General features: G+C 29.2%; 10 protein-coding genes across 11 annotated transcripts; 7 read left to right on the forward strand and 3 right to left on the reverse strand.

Moving 5' to 3' along the window:
• Positions 1-531: 531 nt before the first annotated feature.
• On the forward strand, positions 532-2,002 carry OCT59_022452 (uncharacterized protein). Its single transcript, XM_025319248.2, has 3 exons — positions 532-835; positions 932-1,024; positions 1,098-2,002. The coding sequence occupies exons 1-3, from the start codon at positions 688-690 to the stop codon at positions 1,400-1,402; spliced, it is 546 nt and encodes a 181-aa protein (XP_025174309.1). The 5' UTR covers positions 532-687; the 3' UTR covers positions 1,403-2,002.
• An 848-nt stretch (positions 2,003-2,850) lies between these two features.
• Positions 2,851-5,013, forward strand: OCT59_022453 (uncharacterized protein; the record flags this gene model as incomplete). Its single annotated transcript, XM_025319249.2, has 10 exons — positions 2,851-2,906; positions 2,991-3,196; positions 3,266-3,381; positions 3,460-3,718; positions 3,817-3,938; positions 4,024-4,116; positions 4,215-4,450; positions 4,516-4,643; positions 4,715-4,816; positions 4,889-5,013. 10 exons carry the CDS (start codon positions 2,851-2,853, stop codon positions 5,011-5,013), a joined length of 1,443 nt encoding a protein of 480 aa, XP_025174310.2.
• A 165-nt stretch (positions 5,014-5,178) lies between these two features.
• OCT59_022454 (uncharacterized protein) lies at positions 5,179-6,767 on the forward strand. Its single transcript, XM_025319250.2, has 2 exons — positions 5,179-5,627; positions 5,714-6,767. The coding sequence occupies exons 1-2, from the start codon at positions 5,310-5,312 to the stop codon at positions 6,503-6,505; spliced, it is 1,110 nt and encodes a 369-aa protein (XP_025174311.2). The 5' UTR covers positions 5,179-5,309; the 3' UTR covers positions 6,506-6,767.
• Positions 6,580-11,371, reverse strand: OCT59_022455 (uncharacterized protein). The gene is made up of 9 exons (XM_025319251.2): positions 11,135-11,371; positions 10,821-10,911; positions 9,543-10,742; positions 7,998-9,436; positions 7,770-7,917; positions 7,586-7,692; positions 7,467-7,510; positions 7,184-7,393; positions 6,580-7,106 (listed from the first exon to the last, which is right to left on the reverse strand). The coding sequence occupies exons 1-9, from the start codon at positions 11,299-11,301 to the stop codon at positions 6,922-6,924; spliced, it is 3,591 nt and encodes a 1,196-aa protein (XP_025174312.1). The 5' UTR covers positions 11,302-11,371; the 3' UTR covers positions 6,580-6,921.
• Positions 11,372-11,490: 119 nt separating this feature from the next.
• Positions 11,491-13,118, forward strand: OCT59_022456 (uncharacterized protein). The gene is made up of 6 exons (XM_025319252.2): positions 11,491-11,552; positions 11,633-11,659; positions 11,750-11,859; positions 11,974-12,143; positions 12,221-12,374; positions 12,451-13,118. The coding sequence occupies exons 1-6, from the start codon at positions 11,504-11,506 to the stop codon at positions 12,652-12,654; spliced, it is 714 nt and encodes a 237-aa protein (XP_025174313.1). The 5' UTR covers positions 11,491-11,503; the 3' UTR covers positions 12,655-13,118.
• Positions 12,799-14,159, reverse strand: OCT59_022457. 2 transcript variants are annotated; one of them, XM_025319253.2, is made up of 7 exons: positions 14,064-14,159; positions 13,977-13,989; positions 13,818-13,900; positions 13,667-13,742; positions 13,566-13,596; positions 13,399-13,483; positions 12,799-13,317 (listed from the first exon to the last, which is right to left on the reverse strand). In XM_025319253.2, the coding sequence occupies exons 1-7, from the start codon at positions 14,124-14,126 to the stop codon at positions 13,171-13,173; spliced, it is 498 nt and encodes a 165-aa protein (XP_025174314.1). In that variant the 5' UTR covers positions 14,127-14,159; the 3' UTR covers positions 12,799-13,170. The 2 variants fall into 2 exon arrangements, with proteins under 2 accessions (XP_025174314.1, XP_066006227.1); XM_066144800.1 differs by having other exon boundaries at positions 13,977-14,159.
• A 173-nt stretch (positions 14,160-14,332) lies between these two features.
• On the forward strand, positions 14,333-15,240 carry OCT59_022458 (uncharacterized protein). Its single transcript, XM_025319254.2, has 3 exons — positions 14,333-14,517; positions 14,581-14,668; positions 14,754-15,240. The coding sequence occupies exons 1-3, from the start codon at positions 14,408-14,410 to the stop codon at positions 15,162-15,164; spliced, it is 609 nt and encodes a 202-aa protein (XP_025174315.1). The 5' UTR covers positions 14,333-14,407; the 3' UTR covers positions 15,165-15,240.
• On the reverse strand, positions 15,071-16,219 carry OCT59_022459 (uncharacterized protein). Its single transcript, XM_025319255.2, has 5 exons — positions 16,098-16,219; positions 15,837-15,899; positions 15,639-15,766; positions 15,507-15,568; positions 15,071-15,445 (listed from the first exon to the last, which is right to left on the reverse strand). Exons 1-5 carry the CDS (start codon positions 16,201-16,203, stop codon positions 15,301-15,303), a joined length of 504 nt encoding a protein of 167 aa, XP_025174316.1. The 5' UTR covers positions 16,204-16,219; the 3' UTR covers positions 15,071-15,300.
• A 255-nt stretch (positions 16,220-16,474) lies between these two features.
• Positions 16,475-17,918, forward strand: OCT59_022460 (uncharacterized protein). Its single transcript, XM_066144801.1, has 2 exons — positions 16,475-16,599; positions 16,695-17,918. Exon 2 carries the CDS (start codon positions 16,880-16,882, stop codon positions 17,690-17,692), a length of 813 nt encoding a protein of 270 aa, XP_066006228.1. The 5' UTR covers positions 16,475-16,599; positions 16,695-16,879; the 3' UTR covers positions 17,693-17,918.
• Positions 17,919-18,084: 166 nt separating this feature from the next.
• OCT59_022461 (uncharacterized protein) lies at positions 18,085-19,433 on the forward strand. The gene is made up of 4 exons (XM_025319257.2): positions 18,085-18,173; positions 18,306-18,495; positions 18,642-18,872; positions 18,933-19,433. The coding sequence occupies exons 1-4, from the start codon at positions 18,163-18,165 to the stop codon at positions 19,161-19,163; spliced, it is 663 nt and encodes a 220-aa protein (XP_025174318.1). The 5' UTR covers positions 18,085-18,162; the 3' UTR covers positions 19,164-19,433.
• The last annotated feature ends 1,695 nt before the right edge of the window (positions 19,434-21,128 follow it).

The raw sequence follows: 21,128 nt of genomic DNA on the forward strand, positions 1-21,128 counted from the left end.
ATTCCAATTGGCACGTTTGGTATTTTTGGGACTTCTCGATCCTTCTCAGTTTCACAAAATGCATAATCTAAATAATGACAATCTCCATTAGCTCCGATAAAATGCATCATATATTTCACTTGCTTCTCTAGCATTTTCTGATTCGTTATCTGAAAAATCATTAACTTGGCAAAATGATCGCAAATGGATTTTTTATATTGTTCATGTAACAGAGATCGTATCATGTGATTATGATCGACAATCAAATAACGGATAAACAGCACGTTACTATCTACGTTCTCACGTCATCTTATGTCAGCATTCTACTGCGCCACAAAATTTGAGGGCGCAACCTTCATCTCCATTGCAAATTTTCCGGTCAGGACCGAGCGACCATCTTACCCGCAGTAATTGAAATGCAGAGTGACATTGAAACCACCTGTCGCGTGTTTATTTGTTGCATTTTTTTACCTGCGCCTTGTAAGAATTTGAATCAACCAACCACTAACATCAAGCCAAATCTTCTTTTGTTAGGCTTTATAAACCTGTGTCCCCTTTCTACTTCAACTCGCCAACTCTTTCTTGGAATTTCATAACCGCGAAAGCTTTAAGAGCATCACGTCCTGTTGTTATTACTTTTAGACTTTTTTCAATAGAATAATATTTTTTATTCCCAGATTCATATTTTATCATATATAATAAACAGCAATGGGTCTGTCAATCTCTAAACTTCTTGCTGGTTTATTCGGCAAGAAAGAGATGCGAATTCTGATGGTTGGTTTGGATGCTGCTGGTAAAACCACCATCTTGTATAAACTTAAACTAGGTGAAATTGTTACAACCATTCCTACTATTGGTGAGCGATATATATTTATATTTATTTGCAATAGTTTGACTTTTTTTCAAGTTACATGTTGAAATAATATTTATGTAACAATTTTTTTTTTTATAGGGTTCAACGTTGAAACCGTAGAATATAAAAACATTTCTTTTACTGTCTGGGACGTAGGCGGTCAAGATAAGATCCGACCATTATGGCGACATTGTAAGTTAATTATTATCAGTAAATGGAACATGCATTGTAGACTATTTATTAATTTTGTAAATTTTTTATTTAGATTTCCAAAATACTCAGGGTATCATTTTTGTTGTTGATTCAAATGATCGTGAACGTATTTCAGAGGCTAGAGAGGAACTTCAACGTATGCTTAATGAAGATGAGCTTCGTGATGCACTTCTTTTAGTATTTGCCAACAAACAAGATTTGCCAAATGCCATGAATGCTGCGGAAATTACTGATAAACTTGGACTTCATTCTCTTCGACAACGTCATTGGTATATTCAAGCAACTTGTGCTACAAGTGGAGATGGTCTTTATGAAGGGTTAGAATGGTTGAGCACTAATTTGAAACGAAAAGTTTAGAGTAATGATATTTTTAATTTAATTATATTATAATTTTAATAAATAAGATCTTTAGGAATTTATTTTGTACGATTTATGTTATTAAATTTGTTCAAATAATTTTTTTTAGCCTCAAACAAAAAAAAGATGCATAATTTGTTCTTATTCTTATTACCGATCCAGGAAAATCTGTCAATTATTCTTTGGTTAGCGGGAGGGTTGGAGTTATTATTAATGGAGTTACTATAAACATTTAGTTTAAATAGCAATGCTTCCAAATTTTTTATATACCATTTTCTTTTTTTTTTTTTTTGGTTTGGGAGAATCTATTTGGAATTGGGCAAAGCATGTAATGTGAATATATATTTTCTTATCCAAGCTTCTTTACTAAATATTTATGTACACATCTTATTTTTGTGCAAGATACAAAGATTACCCTTTTGCTATTTCCCCGACTATTAGAAAAAAAAAAATAATAAAATTAAGCTAAAAAATCAACCATTTCTTGTTTGTATTTTCTTCACTTTTAATAGTCTGTAATAGGAATTTTTTTTTTAATATCATATACATAACACAAATAATTAATTTAATAAATTTCATCATTTTTTTCTTTTCACCTAAAGATAACAAATTGATTTACCTGAATAACAATCATCTCATTGCGATATAAATTCCATGAAATACAATATAAAGAAATGATAAAGATCACGCGTTCATTTTTCGAGATTTGAAACATCAAATAATTGATATAAATGAATGCAACAAAATGAGAAAAAATGTTTGTTAGAAGAACTTATATAAAGCTTATATGGTAATTTTTTTTTTTTTTTAATAGCTGATCAAATAAGATCAAGTAAAAACGGTCATCTTTCTTAAGTCAAACCACTTTTAGTACTCCTTCCCTTTCTATAATATTCTACCTTCAAGTCCAAAACTCAAGCAAACTAACCCTTCTCCGAAAAAAAGAGCCCGTTTGCGAATATCTAACAAGAAGACCAAATATTATAACGAAAGTTGAAGCAATTTTGGTTTGAAACCCATCACTTAATATTATGTAGTTCATTTGTGAAGGGAAATTCCGTTGCAATTTCTTCTCATTTCAGCTTTTAAATAAATAAACTCCAAAAAAAAATAGATTTGATTCCAACTGATCATTGTATAAAATACTCACATTATAATCCTCTTGCGATATATACTTCATTCGTTGCCCAATTGGGAAACTCGGACTTGCCTATATGTTTGTTGGTTGATGTCAAATCTATTTTATATTTGGAAGAAAGCGAGCGATTTCATCTTTTCATCGAAAATTTTTTAGTAATATCAGTGTATTACGTAATATCACATGATCACATAATTAAGATCTCATTTAACTAATTTACGATTTCTGACGCGTCATAAAAATTTTAGATCTTACATTCACTATTTTCGATCGTAAAATAAAATAAAAATTTTAGCAAAATTGCATGAGTATGGACGAAGAAAGCGAAGCCTCCACGTTTCCGGTTGAAGATTCAACATCTGACATGTACTTTACCAAATTAATATGAACTTTTTGTTAATATTTACAATAGAAGTAATATATAATAATGTCTATCTTTAATTAATATAGTCCTGTCGATTACCTATTATCATTATCAAGAACTGCTAAGGAAGCAGTTGAAATAAGTCGCGCAGAAGTAACTTATGATGATATGCCAGAATATCGTGATAAATTACTAAATAAAAAGAACTCATATACACATTTTGCTCACATTTATTTTGAAAGATATACTAAATTAAGTAAAATTATCAGAAATAAATGGAAGGATTGTGAAGGTATTATCTATTAGTTCCAAATCTTGACGGTTATTTTGTAGTATTAATATGATCGATTTTTTTTATCAGCAAAACACGTTAATAAAATATTGAATGTCAAACCTAATGAATTGTGCTATCTTGTTGGAACTGTTTATATGGAAATGCAAAATAAGCCCAACATTCTTGCTGAGCTATCTAGAAATGTAAGTTTCAATTTCATCAAATTTGATTCCCGATTCGTGAAATGAGTGTATATTAATGCGTTTGATCCCAATTTTTAGAATTGGGAGCCCGCCCCAATTTTAAAAGAAAAATATTGTAGTCCTACAGATGAATTTTGGTTAGATGATGATTCTGGTAGAATAAAGATTGTAGGTGATAGATTGAAGGAAGAAATAATTGTTTCAGGAATTATTATGTCAGTTTTAGGAAAAGAAAATTCTCAAGGAGAATTCGAAGTATCAGATATTTGTATTGCCGGACTTCCCAAACAACCTGAACAACCTGAACAGATTTATCCAAGGATACAGATGAATATAGGTTTGTTTCAATTTGGTCTGTCTCAATTTGGTCTGTCTTTATTTTTATTTTGTTTTGTTTTGCATGCTTATATTTTAAAGATTTTATAACATATTAAGATAGAGATGATGATAAGTATGTGGCATTGATAAGTGGACTGAACATTGATACGAGTGGTATTTCGGAAACGCGATTACAAATAATGATGGAATACTTTACTGGTGAACTGGGTTGTTTTCATGTAAACATCATTAAAAAATTCTCTAAAATTCAAAAATTTTTTTCCTTAAGTGTTAAAAATCTTTTTTTATCAAAATTTTTTGTAGGAACAAAAAAATATATCTTCAAAAATTGCACGGATAATAATTGCTGGTAATAGCCTGGCTACCGCTAAACCAGTTCCTGATGAAAGGAAGCAGGTAAATTTATAATATTTATTCAATATTTATTCTGTATAATTGTAAAAATATATATATACTATATACTAAATTGGAGGTTGTAATTAATATTTGTGTAGAAAAAATATGGGTACGATAATTCATTATACGACGCGGAACCGCTCAATAATTTAGACAATTTCCTAGAAAAATTATGTTCATTATTGCCCGTTCATATTATGCCGGGACAAAATGATCCAGCTGATTCAACATTACCTCAACAACCGATTCTTTCTAATTTACTTCCTAAAGTTGGAACAAATCCAAATTTTCATTCCGTTACTAATCCTTATTGGTGTAAATTTGATGATGTCACGTACGTTTAAAATTTTCTTATCTATTTTTAAAGAGAAAATATTAATTAAAATATACGCTCTATAGGTTTCTTGGTACATCTGGTCAAACTATTGATGATATATACAAGTATATAGAAATTGAGGATAGACTTATTATTGCGGAGCGTACATTACACTGGAGGCATATGGCACCCACCGCTCCCGACACACTCTGTAAGTCTGATTTTTAATTTATAATGAAAAATTCTTGTAGTAACAAGTAACTAATTTATTAAATATTTTAGGGTGTTATCCATTTAAAGATGTTGATCCTTTTATAATCGACCAAATGCCTCATGTATATTTTATTGGTAACCAAAAAGAATTTGCCACAAAATTAGTAAAAGGTGAAAAAATTATAATTTATTTATTTTAGTTTTTTCACTTTAAATAATGGTTTTTTTTTGTTATAAATTTAGGAATTGACCAACAATGTACGCGAATTATTTTATTACCATCATTTGCAGAAAGTGGAATCGTAGTTTTTCTAAACTTGAATAATCTAAAATGTCATACTATATATTTTCCTTCAACATTCTTTTAAAAAGTAAATTTTTGATTATAATCGTGTACATAAAATCACAAATTTGATGATCTCGACGATCAAAGCCAAAAAAATTAATCTATTAGCATCTAACTAAAAAAGACTATATTAGTTTCTTCACGTGATTTATCAAATACAAAAAAACTATAGCGTACAAGAAAATTCATTATTATTAAATTTTTCCCATGTAAAAAAGAATAGTCGTTCAAGCTATTAAACGCGAAAATAATTTTTCTCGTTAAACATTCTTTTTGTTAATTTTTGTTAAGAAGTATATTATTAATTATATTATTATAATGAAACCCAGAGTTAAAAGAAAACAAGTTGAAAATCAAAAGTCACCAGAAGTTGAAGAGATAACACTAGTTCGTAAGTCTTCAAAAACTCGTGGTGAAAAAGAAGTTAACGTGGTGATAGAATATAAAACTCGTGGGAAAGTGGGTAAAGTGAGTAATGATAAATCCATAGTAGAAAGTAATAATTCTATCCCTAAAACTCGTGGAAAAACAAGTCGGCCAAAAAAAAATGATACTGGTACTGAAAATGTTCAAATGATGACTTATGAAGATGATAATAATGACGTGGATACAGAAGCCGATTCTTCAAACTTAGAAGTAATATTAATGTTTCTAATAATTTTTTTTTTTAAAAAAAAAAACTAAGAAGTTAAGCAATTCTAATCATTTCCCATATATTATAGGATGAAAGTGATGAATATCAATTAGAGGATGAAAAAGAGTTAGATGATGATGAAAATGAAACATCCGATTCTAATTCTTCGTCGTCAGAATTGATCGAGCATGAAAAACCATATTATGGAGGTCGTAAAAAACTTCCACCACGAGCTGCAGCTACACAAAAAATCGATTATTCTGAAAATCGTTATTATCATGAATTTCAAGACTATTTTTTTGCAAGATTAGATGATGATAATGAACCTGAAAGAAAAAAATCTGTGTCTACATTAACAAGAAAAAGATCATCAAGGAAATTAGATAGTGATGGTGATTATTCTAATAATTCGTCAGATTCTCAAGACGGTCGGAGCAATAAAAGACCTCGTAGAAAAAGATTACCTAATCGTGAGTCAAAAGAAAAAAGGATTGATTATTCTGAAAATAAATATTATAGGCAATTCGATTCCGCTTTGAACGCTAAATTTTGGATGGATAAATCACCAGATGAAGAAGATGATGAAAATGGCGAAAATGAAACAAATAATAAAAAGGATATTAATAAAAAAGGAAAAAACAAAAAATCGGCTACCGTTACTACGCCACGCGAGACACCGCGAAAAACAAAGACATCATCAAATAGATCTAATCAAACTATCCGATCTGCGTCTTCTAGAACTTCTAATAAGATTACTCAACCACATTTAGGCGAAGATGAGAAAGTATCCGACCAGGATAATGGCGATAACGAAGATATTATGGTTCAAGATGATGAAATAAGGACAAAAAAGGTTCGTGGACGTAACACTGTTGGATAAATATGTATCAAATGTGAAATTCGTTTAATTATAATCATTAATAAATCTATTAAATATTCGATATATTTATAATGTTAATTTATAATATGCTGCAGTTGTTCGGTCTTTATTTGCTTGTAAATAATATCTCAAAATTATTAAAAATAACGGATATTTTTTAAAAAATATTATATAATTACACAAAAAGACAATTACCGATTGAGTATTATATGTAATAAATTTGATTTTTCTTTACAAATAATATAAATAATATTTTTGATAATATTTTTGTAAGATAATATTATACATAAAAATGAATAAATTTGGTAATTTCCAAATTTGATTCTAGATAAAACCAAAATTATTTAAATGTCTAAATATTTTCTACACATCTAATCCAAAAAACTGTCTGTCCTTTTCTTGTTTTTTCTTGTCCACTATAGAATACCATTAGAATAGTATTGAAAAGTGTCATATAATCTGGTAAACACATTACAACAACTAGACATAATCAATTTTTCAAGATATTCTTCAAACTGTGGTTCAGTTAATGAAAGCTGAAATCTATCCTTCAAGTGTGTAGCCGTCAAATCTCCAGAAACAAAGCAAGGTAACTTTGAATCTAAGTAGTTTAATTCAAAGAGCATAATATTGTAAATAATTTTTAAAAAAATTATAAAAATTTAAATAAATAATTACCTTTAGACATCATTTCAACCAGTAAAACAAAATTATCGGCATGTTTCCGTAAAGCAAAGAAAGCCTGTCTTAACAGCATTTTGAATTCTAAAAACTTCTCACTAGCAACACCACCAAGAATATCTAAATATTCTTGTGACAATTTAAATGGTGCTAGTTCAAATCCGACTGAGCCTGGGGAATTCGACAGCATAAACCCAAAATCGATATCTATTAAGAAATTACAATATTATGAATCATTATTGAAAATTAATTATAATTCCTCATGAGCAAAATTACTTACGTATTAAATGACCTTCAGTGTCCAACAACAGATTGCCATTGTGACTAAACAGTATAGCAAATATTAACATATGAACTTAAGAATCATGACTTATGATGAGAAACCACCACTAATCTTACCGATCTTTGACTTGGAGAATATAACAGACGAGCGAATAAGCCGCTAAACTACGCATAAAATTGTCTTGAGCACGTAAGAAAGCGTCGGATGAAACATCACCATACGTCTTTAAAAGAAAGGAGTATAAATTCAGGGGATTGTATTATAAATGATTAATAACACTATTAAAGAATAACTTTAAACCTTGACAAAATAATCGAATAAAGTGAACATAAATCCTTTTTCATTCAGCTTCTTAGCATAAGCGTCTTTTTTAATAGAATGTATTGATATTGAATTTTCAATTGTTTCTATTAGACCTGAATTATCAGACGTGACTAACACACGATAACTAATTCATAATACAACCAATAAGTATACAAATCTTAAAGCAAGGATTGGAAGGATTAAAAATGAAAATATTTAACTCACTATCTAACCCAAACATCGACTTTTTCCAGTTGCCATATTCGTTGCATTTCTCTTATTAATTGACAGGCCAATTGCTCCTGACGTAAATCAGCACCAGTTTTGACAATCACAGATAAGAGTCGCCAATTTGGATGATGACCATAAGGAGATGCCTTACGAATTCGTTCTCTTTTAGATTCCCAATCTTCGCTAAATACAGCCGCTGACCAATGAATTTTCATATGGAATTGAACAAATGTTAGCATTTGAATCTGATAAAATTTGAAGATAAAATTTGGAATAATCAAAATAATTTCAATAATTTCTTTTATACCACTAGGATCATCTTTGTTTACGGCAATCAAAATCTTTTTCTCATCTTCCAACATTTCTCCACCTCCACCTTCTCCACCATTAGCTCCAGCACCACTAGTAACCCCTTGGGTTTTCATTTTCATCATTCTTTCCTCTTCCAAACACATCATTTCCTTAATTATTTTTTGCCTTATTGCTTCAGTGTCAGCTTTTGTCCTCTGAATGGGTTCACCAGTAGAAGATGTGCGTGCATGATTTGCAACATTAAGTTGAGCAAGCATTACAGCAGCAGTACGCATTCTTTCAGCAAACTCATCCGCAGAATTAGACTGACGACGATTCATTACGTGCTTTAAATATTCACTATTCGATTCTGGTAATGTCGGTGTTGTGGGTGTATAAGGAGCAGACGAAGCAGGCGAAGCAGCGGGAGCAGAAACAGCGGGAGCAGAAAGTGCAGAAGGAACATGTGGAGCGTGTGAAACGTGTGAGGAATGTGAAGCATGTGAAGCATGTAAAGTATTTGAAGTATATGAAGCAAATGGGACAGGTGAAGGAATTCTGTTATCTTTTGGTGGTTGCAACATTGAATCTGTTGAACGTACCACAGTATCAGTTGCTAATTCCTGTAATCCTGTTTCATTAACAGAAGCTAAAGGCGCTGATATTATTGATGGGAGTTTATCGATTGATGCCGTCCGTTTTGAAGAACGTGAAGAGGTAGACAAACTACGAGGAATTGGTGTTATTATATTCGAAGTATCTGATAATGATAATGGGGATACAGGTCTTTCACTATCACTTTCCGTTTTACTGCTCTTATCCTCGTCAGCTGATTTACTAACATCATTTTCTTCTTGCTTGTCATTGACATTTTCTTGTTCGGTCTTACCACTTTCTGAAACTTCTATAACTGCATTATCCGTATTACCACTGCCATCTTCGGATTGTTCCTTAGATTGTTCTTCAGTATTTTTAGATACATCGTTTGCATTTTTATTTGAATCTGAGGATAGTGTAATATTAACAGATCCTTTCCTCTTTTTTTCATCATGAAGACGCTTTAATGATTTTTGAGTTTGTAGTTTGGACATATCAAACTTCATTTCTCCTTCAAGAACTTCCACCATTAATAAATAGGGTACCTAAATGTAAAAAAATAGCACCAAACATTTTAAATATAAAATCCATAATCTAATTGAATAAAAATTATTCTTAATTTAATTACAATTAATAAAAGAAAATCGGTACCCGATCTGCTGAGTTTAACACAACCGCATCAGCTGGAGATATTCTAACAACTCGATGATGATATGGTTTCTCAGTCGTTGCCGGACACCAAAGAGGAATACAGATTTCTGCAGGCAAGTTATGATTTAATAAAGTTAATTCTGCTCTAAGAGTACTTTGCCTCGCTTCTCTGGGAACAATAATTAATCTTGTTGAAATATCCTGTAAAGCTAGTAGGAATTGCATTTCCGAACGGAAATAATTTCCTTTCAGAAGGCGTTTTTGTCGTTCTGGACCATATTCTTCCAATTCATCTAATAAAGTACTATCTGAGACTTCAGTCGAATTGCGATAAATAGAAATATCATCATAGTCGTCGTCATCATCGTGGTCTACGCTCGATGGTGAACAATCAGCTGATTGTGGTCGAGGTTTTGAACCTTTCGAAATATACTTTTTTAATGAAGACGTGCTACCTTTATGTAAATCATCAAGAGACGGCGATGTGAATGCAGCTGCTGTATTTACACCATTACGGCGATAAGGATAGGATGAAGATGAAGATCTGGATAAACTTTTCTTATGGCCTTTAATAAAATCAGGTATTGATTGTCCATTAATTTTTGGAGACTCTGACGGTGATATCTGTTCATGCTCTATCTCTTGAGTATTTGGCGAATCCAACACAATTTGAATATCTGGAGTTTCAGCCTTTGCCAATAATGTTTTATTTTGCGTATTTTCATTCTTAATATTTTCATCATCTATAAAATTTTGATTATTTTCTAAATCAGGTGGTGTTGCTGGATTTTCGGGTTGATCATTAGATGAATCTTCATCTTTAGAAAATTCTGATTGCTTTGGAGTTCGTACATTTCCAGTATGGGTCCTTCTCCTGGCTAATCCATTATTTCCCGTATTATTGAAAGCTCTTGCACGCCTACCCTGCGCTATAGCGATTTGCCCAGCGCTTTTTGTTAACATTGGTGCAGCAATACCTGCAAGCATTGCACCTATACCAACAAGAGCAGGAAAAGTGTTTTCTCTCACTTGCCGTGGAGACATACCACGATTTATTAAAGATGTTTTATCATCTTCGATTAAATTTTCACCAAATACTATTTCTTGACATTTATTCAAGACACGCTTACAAACTGTAAAGGTGGGAGAAAATGGATTGGAGGACAATTCTGAACGATACGCTTGAAGATACCACAATGTCTGAAAATAGAAAATGAATCACATCATTTAAATAATTTTGACTTTTCTTTATTTAATAAATTATCAATTACACAATACCAGAATAGCCATATGTGTAGACTTTTCGCAATTTTCTAATATAAAACATTCCAAAGCAACTGACTCGGTAGTTCGGCTAATGAGCAAGTGACTTTTAAAGGGAATTTATAAAAAATTAGAAATAGTAATCAATAAAATTTCCATCATTACTGTCTACTTATAAAGTCCACACTTCGCAACTAAGTACCCCACAACCAATAGCATACACCAAAGTCCTTCTGGAGCAATTTTTAACTGAAAAGCTTTAACACGTATTATACGCTCGAAACCTCTTAAAGCTTAGAAATAACTATTTGAAAATTAAAGTCTTTTACCATAATTGCGGCAAAAAAAACTCTATTTCTGTCATTGGAAATTTTTTGAGTTCATTGCATAAGTAATGCTGGATCCCAACCGAATCAGGATATCTAAATAAATATTCGATAGCCATCCAACTATTAAAGTGTTCACTTTGGAACAGCCGAAGGAGGAGTTGCGACATTTTCGGGCTTGAGTTATATTAAACTGTATTACAATCGATTTTCTCCAAAATTAGAGCGAGAACATTAATGCGTTCAGCGAGCCGTTTTTTTGTACCCGGCAAAAAAATTTAATTATGTACACATGCCATTTTTAAGTCACATGACTTGAATCTGATTTTAAAATAGTTCCCCAATTTTCTTCGTTATAGAAAAATTATTAAGATGGATTCCATTAATGAACATCCTGATGTTTTAATAGATTCTTTACCATGTATTTATCCTTTTTTGTAAAGTTCGATTCTTTTCTTTTCTTTTTTTACGTGTTATTAATAATTTTTTCTCTGCCTCAAGACTTTGACCAAGAAATTGATTATGAAGGTACATCAAATCCAACGTGATTAAATATTTATTAATTATTTCATTGCTTAACTTATTTACACGCGATTTTATATTAATTTATTATAAAAGGAATGCGAGCAAAAGTTGATAAACTTGTTGAACAGGAGATGAAGAAACGTCCAGTTGGCGTGAAACGTGATCAAGCTTTGAATTTTCCAGCAAATTTCGAATTCTTTAAAGTAGGTATTATGTTTAAAATAACGTTTGATTACATAAACTAAAAACGTTCTAAAATAAATTTATTATTTTCAGAATAGTTCAATTAAATTAAAATTATACCACTCTTAATTTAGGATTCACCTATTCTTGCAACAGAGTATCAACGTGTTCAATTGGGTAAACCGATTGTCGAAATGGATATAAATAGATATAAATTAGCGGAACCTGATAATAAAGAAGATCAAGAAGCATGGGAAAAAGCTGTAAATAATTCTAAAGCACAATTACAACATCAAAATTTGCGGTAATTTATGAAGCGAAAATTTTTATTCTTTAAATAAATAAATAAAACTAACTAATTATATCCTTTATTTCTCTTAGAATGTTCAATTTGGAATTACTACAAAAATACGGAGCTAATGCTTGGAGACTTCACAATTACCAATTAGAAAATGAATTGCAGCAATATCAAAAAACTTTGGAGGAATATAAACAGAACATCTTAGATTTGAATATACAGAGAAAAGCTGAACAGGTAGATCAATATCAGGAAAGGATAAAATAAATTGAATCATCTTTCTAATATTATTTATTCTGGAATATGTAAATAGCTCCAAACAGGGAATAAAATTGAAGCATTGAATAATAAATGGACAGAGATGATTGGTCAAACTCTTCAAGTAGAAGTCGCCTGTGCTTCTTTAGAAGTTGAAGTACAACAATTGAAATTATATGAAAAACAACTTAGAGCATCATTGGGCGCGAATAATGGAGAACAGGTTTCTGAAAATGAAAACGACCAAAAAGAAGATTAACTATTTTGAAGCTCAAAGGCATAATAAAAATCTGCTGAAAATGAAAAAGAATACCATAAGTTAATAAATTTCGTAAATTTAATAAAATTTATATTTGATCAGGTGTATATTCATTAGATTTGGTTTAGAACATAGAAATTAATTTATATTTCAGTATTCGTCTACATTTATTAATTTTCAATAGTTAGTTAATTTAATTAATTATAATTTATACTTTATTTTGATACCAAAATATGAAATAATTAAAAAATTCTATGGTAGCACGATAAAGTATAATATTGTTTTTGTATCATTCCTGAACACGTTAACCTACTGGAATAGTTATTAAAAGGTTAAGATGTTTTGAATAATGATGCATAATTCTATGATATCAATCAACTATCTTTTTAATTATCCTACATTCCAATAATGAAGATATTGTGATATTGTTATCCCCAATATTAAATAAAATATTAGTAATACAAAAGTTTAAATTACATATATTTTTGAAAAATCTTATTTGGAAGTTAAAAAAGATCAACCATATAATTGACAATCATTTTCTGCTTTAGTATTCAATATTAAACCCACAATTAAACCATAAAGACCTAGCACTTCCGCAAAAATTAATATTAAGACCATAGTTACAAAGAGTCTTGGTTGTTGCGCATGAGCTCTTACACACTTTAAAAGGAAATTTTCTTATTAGAAAAAGAATTGACTTAGTCGACTTACAAAGAAGAATTTAATTAGGTAAAAACTTACAGCGTCACCGACCACACCAATAGTATACCCTGCTGCTAATCCGGAAAGTCCAACACCAAGTCCAGAACCCATATGAAGAAATCCACTTCATTGTCAAAATAATAAATAAAAAAATTAAACACCATGATATCAAATACGAAAAATACGAAATATCAAATTATACTCACGTAAATAATGAATAGTCAGCAGTTGGTGACACTAAAGTGTAAATTTTAACAATATTAAAAAGGGAAGACTAATACTTTAAACAATGATTTTAAATACATACTAGATCCCGTTATTAAAACTGACATCACAAGACCATAAACAGCAATAATACCGGCCATAATAATGGGTAAAAGCGACTAAAATTATTATTAATGATGAATACTTTGAACAACTCAAATGAAAGAAATAAGATTAAATATGTACGAAATTACCTTCATAATAAGTTCCGGTCGAAATGTACCGGCGCCAGCAATACCAATTCCTGCTTTTGCAGTCCCATAGGCAGCTCCGATTGCTTTGGTATAGAATTACATTAATGAAAAAATAAATCTCAAAGTTGAACAATATAAAACTTATTATTTTAAACTTACAGCTGATTATCATCTTGTAATTTACGTGGTGAAAAAGTAAAGTTAAAAAGAATGTAAAAATACTTGAAAAATTATTTAATAACTTACTGCAGCTGCAACTCCTCCAAAACCAAAAAATGGCGCAAAGACTGGACAAGCATTTGTTGCCATTGTTAAAAAAAAATAAAATTTGATTGTTTGAGATGATTATTAGAAATAAATATTTATAATATTTATACAATTTTTATGGTTACTCAAGTCAGCCAATAAATCTAAAAGATCTTATCAATCATTTAATCAGAGACTTTTTTTATACGCGTTTTCGAGATACATTAATTATAGAAGTATAGAGACAGCAAGTTTGACACCTCGATCTTGTGGCACCTGACACTTCGTTTAATCTTTTTTCAGAAACTACTCCAGGTCAAAAAAAAATAGAAAAACCCAGGGCAATGGAATTATCAGAAAATATTAATCCTGCTATTCCTTTATTGTCCGAAGGATTTTTAGCTCATTTCATACCAACTTTAACGCAAGTTGAAGAACAATTACGAGAATTAGAGTAAGTTATAAAGTATAGGATCATCGAAATTTATATTTTATTTATTTTATTCTCCATCTATAGAAGGAGACAAAAACTTCTCTTGGAAGAAATGAAAACAACAAACACGAGAATGGAAAATCAAGATAATTACGAATATATAGCGTTAAGTGTCTGTGTCTTTGATTTTGTAATATAAGTAATATGAGTAGACCTAATAAAAAACATATTAATTTATCTTTTTATATGAATTAAAGTTCTCGAAAATTCCCCAATATCACGAAAAGCTTCAATATATACGTAATACTATGATATCGATGTTATCACGTTCTAAAAATTTAAACCAGCGAGTTTCTCAACTTAAAATAATGAAAGAGCAGCAATTGGCACAAATTGCTGAAATACAAAAACGGGAAAGAAATTTCGATCAAACAGTTTTGGCTGCTAAAATTGTGGAGAATAATCCTCCTCCTTCTGTTCCCAAAGCTGTTGTTGTTTCAACAAAAATATCCAAGAAAAAGAAAAAAGATAAAACAAAAGATAAAGGAAAAGGAAAGGAAAAAGTTGTTAGAAGAGAAATTGAATTTAGTTCGTCATCGACTACGTCAGTTGTTGAAAGTAAAATTGAAGTTACAAAAGATACATCTTTTGAAAAAACTGAAGGGTAAATTAAATAATTTATTCAAATTTTAAAAAATGTCTAATGATATAATAAATTATGTTAAAATCTATTTTGTAAATTAAACTGCGCGCCATTGATATTTGTTTTCGAGAATGTATAATTTCCAATACCCAAATCTTCTCCTACGTCGTTGTATATAAAGTCATTTGCACATCTTTTAAAGTCAGTCCACATTTCTCATAAAAAGGAATATTTTTTTCGTTACAATTCAAAATTAACTTATAACATCCAAGTTCTTTGCCAATATGTTTAAGCTGATCAATAATTCTAGAATTGAAAAATATTTAGCAAGTTAAATAGCATAACATAGATTATCAGATTTCCTTACCTTCTCCCCAAACTTTTTCCTCTTTGTGAATCGTGTACAACAATATCCTCTATATGTCCTGCCTTTATATAATTATGAAAAAATGTTAAACCAAATGAATTTTGTATAATCTAAATAAACACACCCGCTTACCTTTCCGCAGTTCCTCAGAAATTTCATTTCCACAAATAAAGTTCCTAGACCTACGATCTTTCCTTGATCTTCATCCTCAATAGCAATCGTATAGTATCCGCCAGCCTTTTTCATTTCTTCAAATTGTTCTATTACGAAAAAAATTCTCTATTTAAAAATTGTTAAATCAAATTTTAAACTAAACATAAGAAGCATTACCAACAAATTTTTTCTGTGAAATTTCTCCCGTAATTGAAAGTTGTTCTAAACAATCAAAAATTCCTATTCATTAAAGGAGAATATAGTTAAGGTTACTGCGCCGTTATGGTTCCGATCTTAATTTAATAAATTATAAATAATTTATATTATTTTCTACGAACTTTTCTACGAACTCTTTTTCCTTAATTATTGGTTCCAATATATATGCTTTTACAGTTCTTTTACTGAATCTGAACTTTATATTTTAGGAATAATACAAACCTTTATCAAAATCATCCTTTGCGAGCGGTCTTAACTTTAAATTAGGTGATAACGCGTCTTGTATCTCGGTTGAAATCAATGATTCATCAAAAATATATTCCGGCATTTTCAAAATTTGTATCGGTTATTAAAGTGAAATAAAACCATATATATTTGCTGTCTTTATAATTCCATATTTAGTATTTTGGTATTTATCATTGGTTTATCTAAATATAGACTCTAAAAATCCAAATGTTTCGACATATATGCGTTATGTGCATCAGGATCAAAGGAATCAGGATAAGGTGAAAGAATTGATAAATATCCGGCGTAATCTGATCACCTGGCGCAGTAAATCGGTATTTTAAGTCCGTAATAATTTAAATCAATTCTTTGATAAGTCGAATTATTTCATAAAAATTTATAGTGGTTAAAGAAAATGTTGTTAGATGGCTTTCGTTTAGAAATTCTGGTAAATAATGTACCACTACCTGAGGTTACTGAACAAGTCGACCCGCAAAAGGTAATCATTTACTTCATTAGTGTTAGTTTCTTTTGTATGGGTTTTACCTTTTTTTTCAGTTTGACACTAATTTAGCCACATAAAACTTCTTAAAGAAAATACTCCCAAGTCCTTCTTATACTTGCAATGAGAATTCTGAAATACAGTGTAAAAGGTTAGCGTATCAATTAAGCTGCTTTCAATTTGATTTTCTTTCTATTTTCATATAAACAAATATTTTTTATTTTGTTTTTTTATTTTTTATTTATTTATTTATTTTTTTAATATTTATTACGTTGTAATGAATAGTCCAGTTACAACTTTTGCAGCCGTTCACGAATTTGGAGAAAGATATGCTATACGATTTTCTGCACCAGCTTTAAAATGTAGTCATGCAAATCCAATAAAAGTGTTTTTATATGTGGATGGAGAGTATGATTACTCTTATACTGATATCAATTCTAATAAACTTGCTGATACACGAACGTGCTTTTGGAGCAAAAATCGGGACAAGATTTATTTTTTTAAATTCGATCCTACCATTTGGAAAGGAGAGGCCGATAATTATAATTCGACTAAAACTTATTCTTTCGGAGGGCCAGGCGCCGTATCAGTATACTTTTATCGTGCCAAACGCGTTCCATGGAATGTAAATCCTCCACCTGATTATGATGTTGAACCAGCTGTCATCCCAGAGAGCAAGGATACGAGATCTATCAAAATCGCAACACAATATGATGTTCAACCTGTACCGAATCCATCAATTACGAGATTTGACACGTATTTGCAAGAGCAAGGACCTCCTTTAGCAGTTTTACATTTACACTATCGTCCAGCTGCTTACTTAATTGCTCGTGGGCACAACATCCCCAATCCGCGCTTATCAATCCAACATTCTTCACTAAATGGAAGGAATTGTATATCAACACAAAATCATAATAACAACCAATTGTTAGATGTTAAAATCAAGGAAGAGCCAATTGTTATCAAAGAAGAACCAGAAGACACAAGTCCTACGAGGGGAAAAAGAAAAACCAAACCTGCAGAAATAATTATTATTAGCGATGATGAAGACGATGATGATTCACATAAGGCTAAAAAATTATGTCCCTGAATTATTTATATAGAAACGGATTACGCGTCATATATTTTAACCTAGAATGATGTCGGGTAAAGTTTATTATATGTCAAATTTTTTTTTATTTATTCTTTCCCCTTTCTGTTAAATGTATATATCCCTTACTGGCATACAAAAGTTTTCAACATTTTTAGTGTTTTAACACAATTTAGACTAATATGAAATGTTACAAAGCTTTAAATTTTGTAAATTATCCAAAAATGTAATAAAACTGAATAAATTAGGTTTAATGTTTTTAAAATGAAAATTTTAATCACGTGATATCTAAATATAATCATGTGAATATAAATTTACGTAGATAATTCATAATGTTATTCATTTAACCAGAACATTCGCGAAACTGTTGACGTCACTAAATTTAAATCTTTATCAAAGATCTCGTTTCTTTTCTTTCCTTTTCATTATTCAGTAACGTTTCGGATACTTTCTTTTAAAAGGTTTCAATAATGTCTAATAAGTAAGTAAAATTGTGGGTTTTTTTTGTATTTATTCTTTAGTATTCTCGTTACACGTAACCTTTTTACCAACTCCGTTTATCTTTTACTACTTTTATTGAAATTATTTGAACATTTCTGTTCATTCATTTTAGTAAAATTCTTCACCCCGAAGTACTTTGGGCACAACGCAGCAACGAACTTTATATTACAATAAATGTAACTGACTGTAAAGAACCGAAAATTAACGTGACTGAAAACAAGATCTCATTTGAAGGGAAATCTGGTCCAGAGCAGAGTTTATATGGATTTGAGTTGGAATTTCACAAAGATATTAAGCCCGAGGTTTGTAATATGGAAAAATAAATTTCGTAAATTTAGAGAGATTTAGTACGTCAATTTCTCAATATGTTAAAGTTGACATTTATTATTCAATTTTTAATCGAAAATTTTTAAATACAACGTCTGATTATTTATTCTCTTTCGTATAGACTGCAAAGCGTTCCACGACTCCACGAAACATCTTTTTAGTTCTTGAAAAGGCCGAACAAAAACAAGATTACTGGCCACGTTTACAAAAGGATAAAAAAAAGATCCCATTTCTCAAGACCGATTTTTCTAAATGGAAAGATGAGGATGAAGATGAGGATGAAGGAGGTCCAGATCCTACAGGAGGAATGGATTTCTCTAATCTAATGGGAGAAGGCTCGGACTCTGCACTCGTAAGTTTATCGAAGTTATTGATATATATTATAGTTATTTTACTCACTTTTATATTTTAGGATGACTCGGATGAGGATATGCCTGGTTTGGAAACAGTTGATGATACTACCAAGATCAATGACTCGACAAAGGAAGAATCAAGTGAAATTAGTGAAGAGAGTAAGAGCGAAGAGAAAGAAATTAAGAGTGAAGAGAAAGAAATTAAGAGTGAAGAGAAAGAAATTAAGAGTGAAGAGAAAGAGATTAAGAATGAAGAGAAAGAGATTAAGAGTGAAGAATCAAAAAAATAAATAAGATTAATTCTCAATAAAAGCGCGTTTTTATTTGTGCAAAAAATTCGTAAGGGATTAATTTAGTTATTCAAGGTACTTATGAACAAATAAATTAGATTCGGTTATTATTTAGTTGGTAATAATATTATTTCGATTGAAAGATCTTTCTTTCATTTATATTTCTTTATTTTTGTTGGGCTTCACTTTAATAATTTTATTCCTTGTTTTCTCCGAAGATCAAAATAAAATTCTTGACCATAATTAATATTTGAAAAAGGAATTTAATTGTTCAAATTTTATCAATGTAAATTAATATATGAAACCATTCTGATTCATTATATCTTTTGTATTTACTGAACTTTGATGTAAGTAAAGTTATAAGAAAAGCTAAATCATCTGTGCACTAAATTTATACATTATTTGTCATGCAAATAGAACAATCACTTTAGATATTTGGAAAGTATACAGTATATTGATTTGAATTTACAAAAGAGGAACTTGAAAAGATATGTCTTTTGCATCATTTACAGTATATCAATTTTAAATGTTATTAAGAGTTTAGGGTTTACATACTTTTTACATAAACCACAATAATATTATGTAACTTCAAATCAAAAACTATTACACATTTCTATTGGTTTGTTTACTATGACATTATAGAGTAAAAATCAATAATTTTAATGAAAATTTTTCCTATGAATTTTACAAAAATTCCATGAATTTAACAAAATAATTTTTTATTTCAAATATTATATAATGAAAACTAAAAGTATTAATTTTGAGTATGTATATAAAAAAATATACCAAAAATTGTATTAATATTAGCATTTGTTTTAGAAAATTAAGTTAGTAAAAGATAAAATTAAAATATTAAGATAAAATTTAATATTTTAAATTTTTTAATAAATAAATATCAATCTATTAATCTGAATTATAAAAATTTTTGCAAATTAAAATGTATATATATAACTTTTTCATTTCAGTTTATTTTAGTTTTAGACTAATTATGTAAAATTACCCAAATTTTAAATATTTATAACTTTTTGTATAAATATTTTTTGTAAACCTAACTGGTATTTAATAATACTTATTATATTGAAAAATAAAATTACCAGTTTATTTCTTTAAAATTCTATTTTTTTTAAAGTATTAAAAGATTTAAACTATTGAACTGAAAGAATAAATGTTATTTTGTTTGAATATTTTTTATTATAAATTTTTATTATCATCATTTACATTTTTATTAATGCAATTAAACCAAATACAAATACAAAGAATATACAGTTAACTCTCTTTATAGTCACACATTTGAAATTGTTTATATTAGGTGATTATAAGAAGATGTAATTATATAAAAAATTTCTTATATTTATAATTTTGGCTAAAAATTAATATAATTTTAATTAGAATTATACTTAAAAACTTTATTGTATCATAACTTTGCTAATATTAACTATAGAAAGGTAATCTTATTACTATTCAATTCATTTTAATAAACAATTTTAATGATATAAAATACATTGAAATTCAATTATTAGATTAATTTCCAAAATTAAAAAATATTAAATAGTTTTAAAATAGTAATTTTACCAATCTTGATTATAAAAGATAATTTTATGACCATTTAATTTATCTTAATAAGATAAATTTAATAATATAAAATATAATTACTTAATCAATTTCAAAATTAAAAAATAATAAATAGTTTTTAAGTAGTAATTTTATTAATATTGATTATAAAAAGAAGAATTTATTACTACCATTTGATTTGTTATAATAAAATAATTTCAACAAGTTATTAATCATCTTTTTATAGTTACTAACACTGGTAAAAAAATGGTCTATCCTACACATATTCTACACATATCTTACATATATCGGGTACTCAAAATGTAGAAAATCATACACAAATAATACACATATAAATACATATCGAATGCTTATATATATAGTATACCTATTAGGTACCTGATATATATATGA

The sequence above is a fragment of the Rhizophagus irregularis genome, chromosome 31 (genome assembly GCF_026210795.1).
Source record: "Rhizophagus irregularis chromosome 31, complete sequence".
Classification (NCBI taxonomy): Eukaryota; Fungi; Glomeromycota; class Glomeromycetes; order Glomerales; family Glomeraceae; genus Rhizophagus; species Rhizophagus irregularis.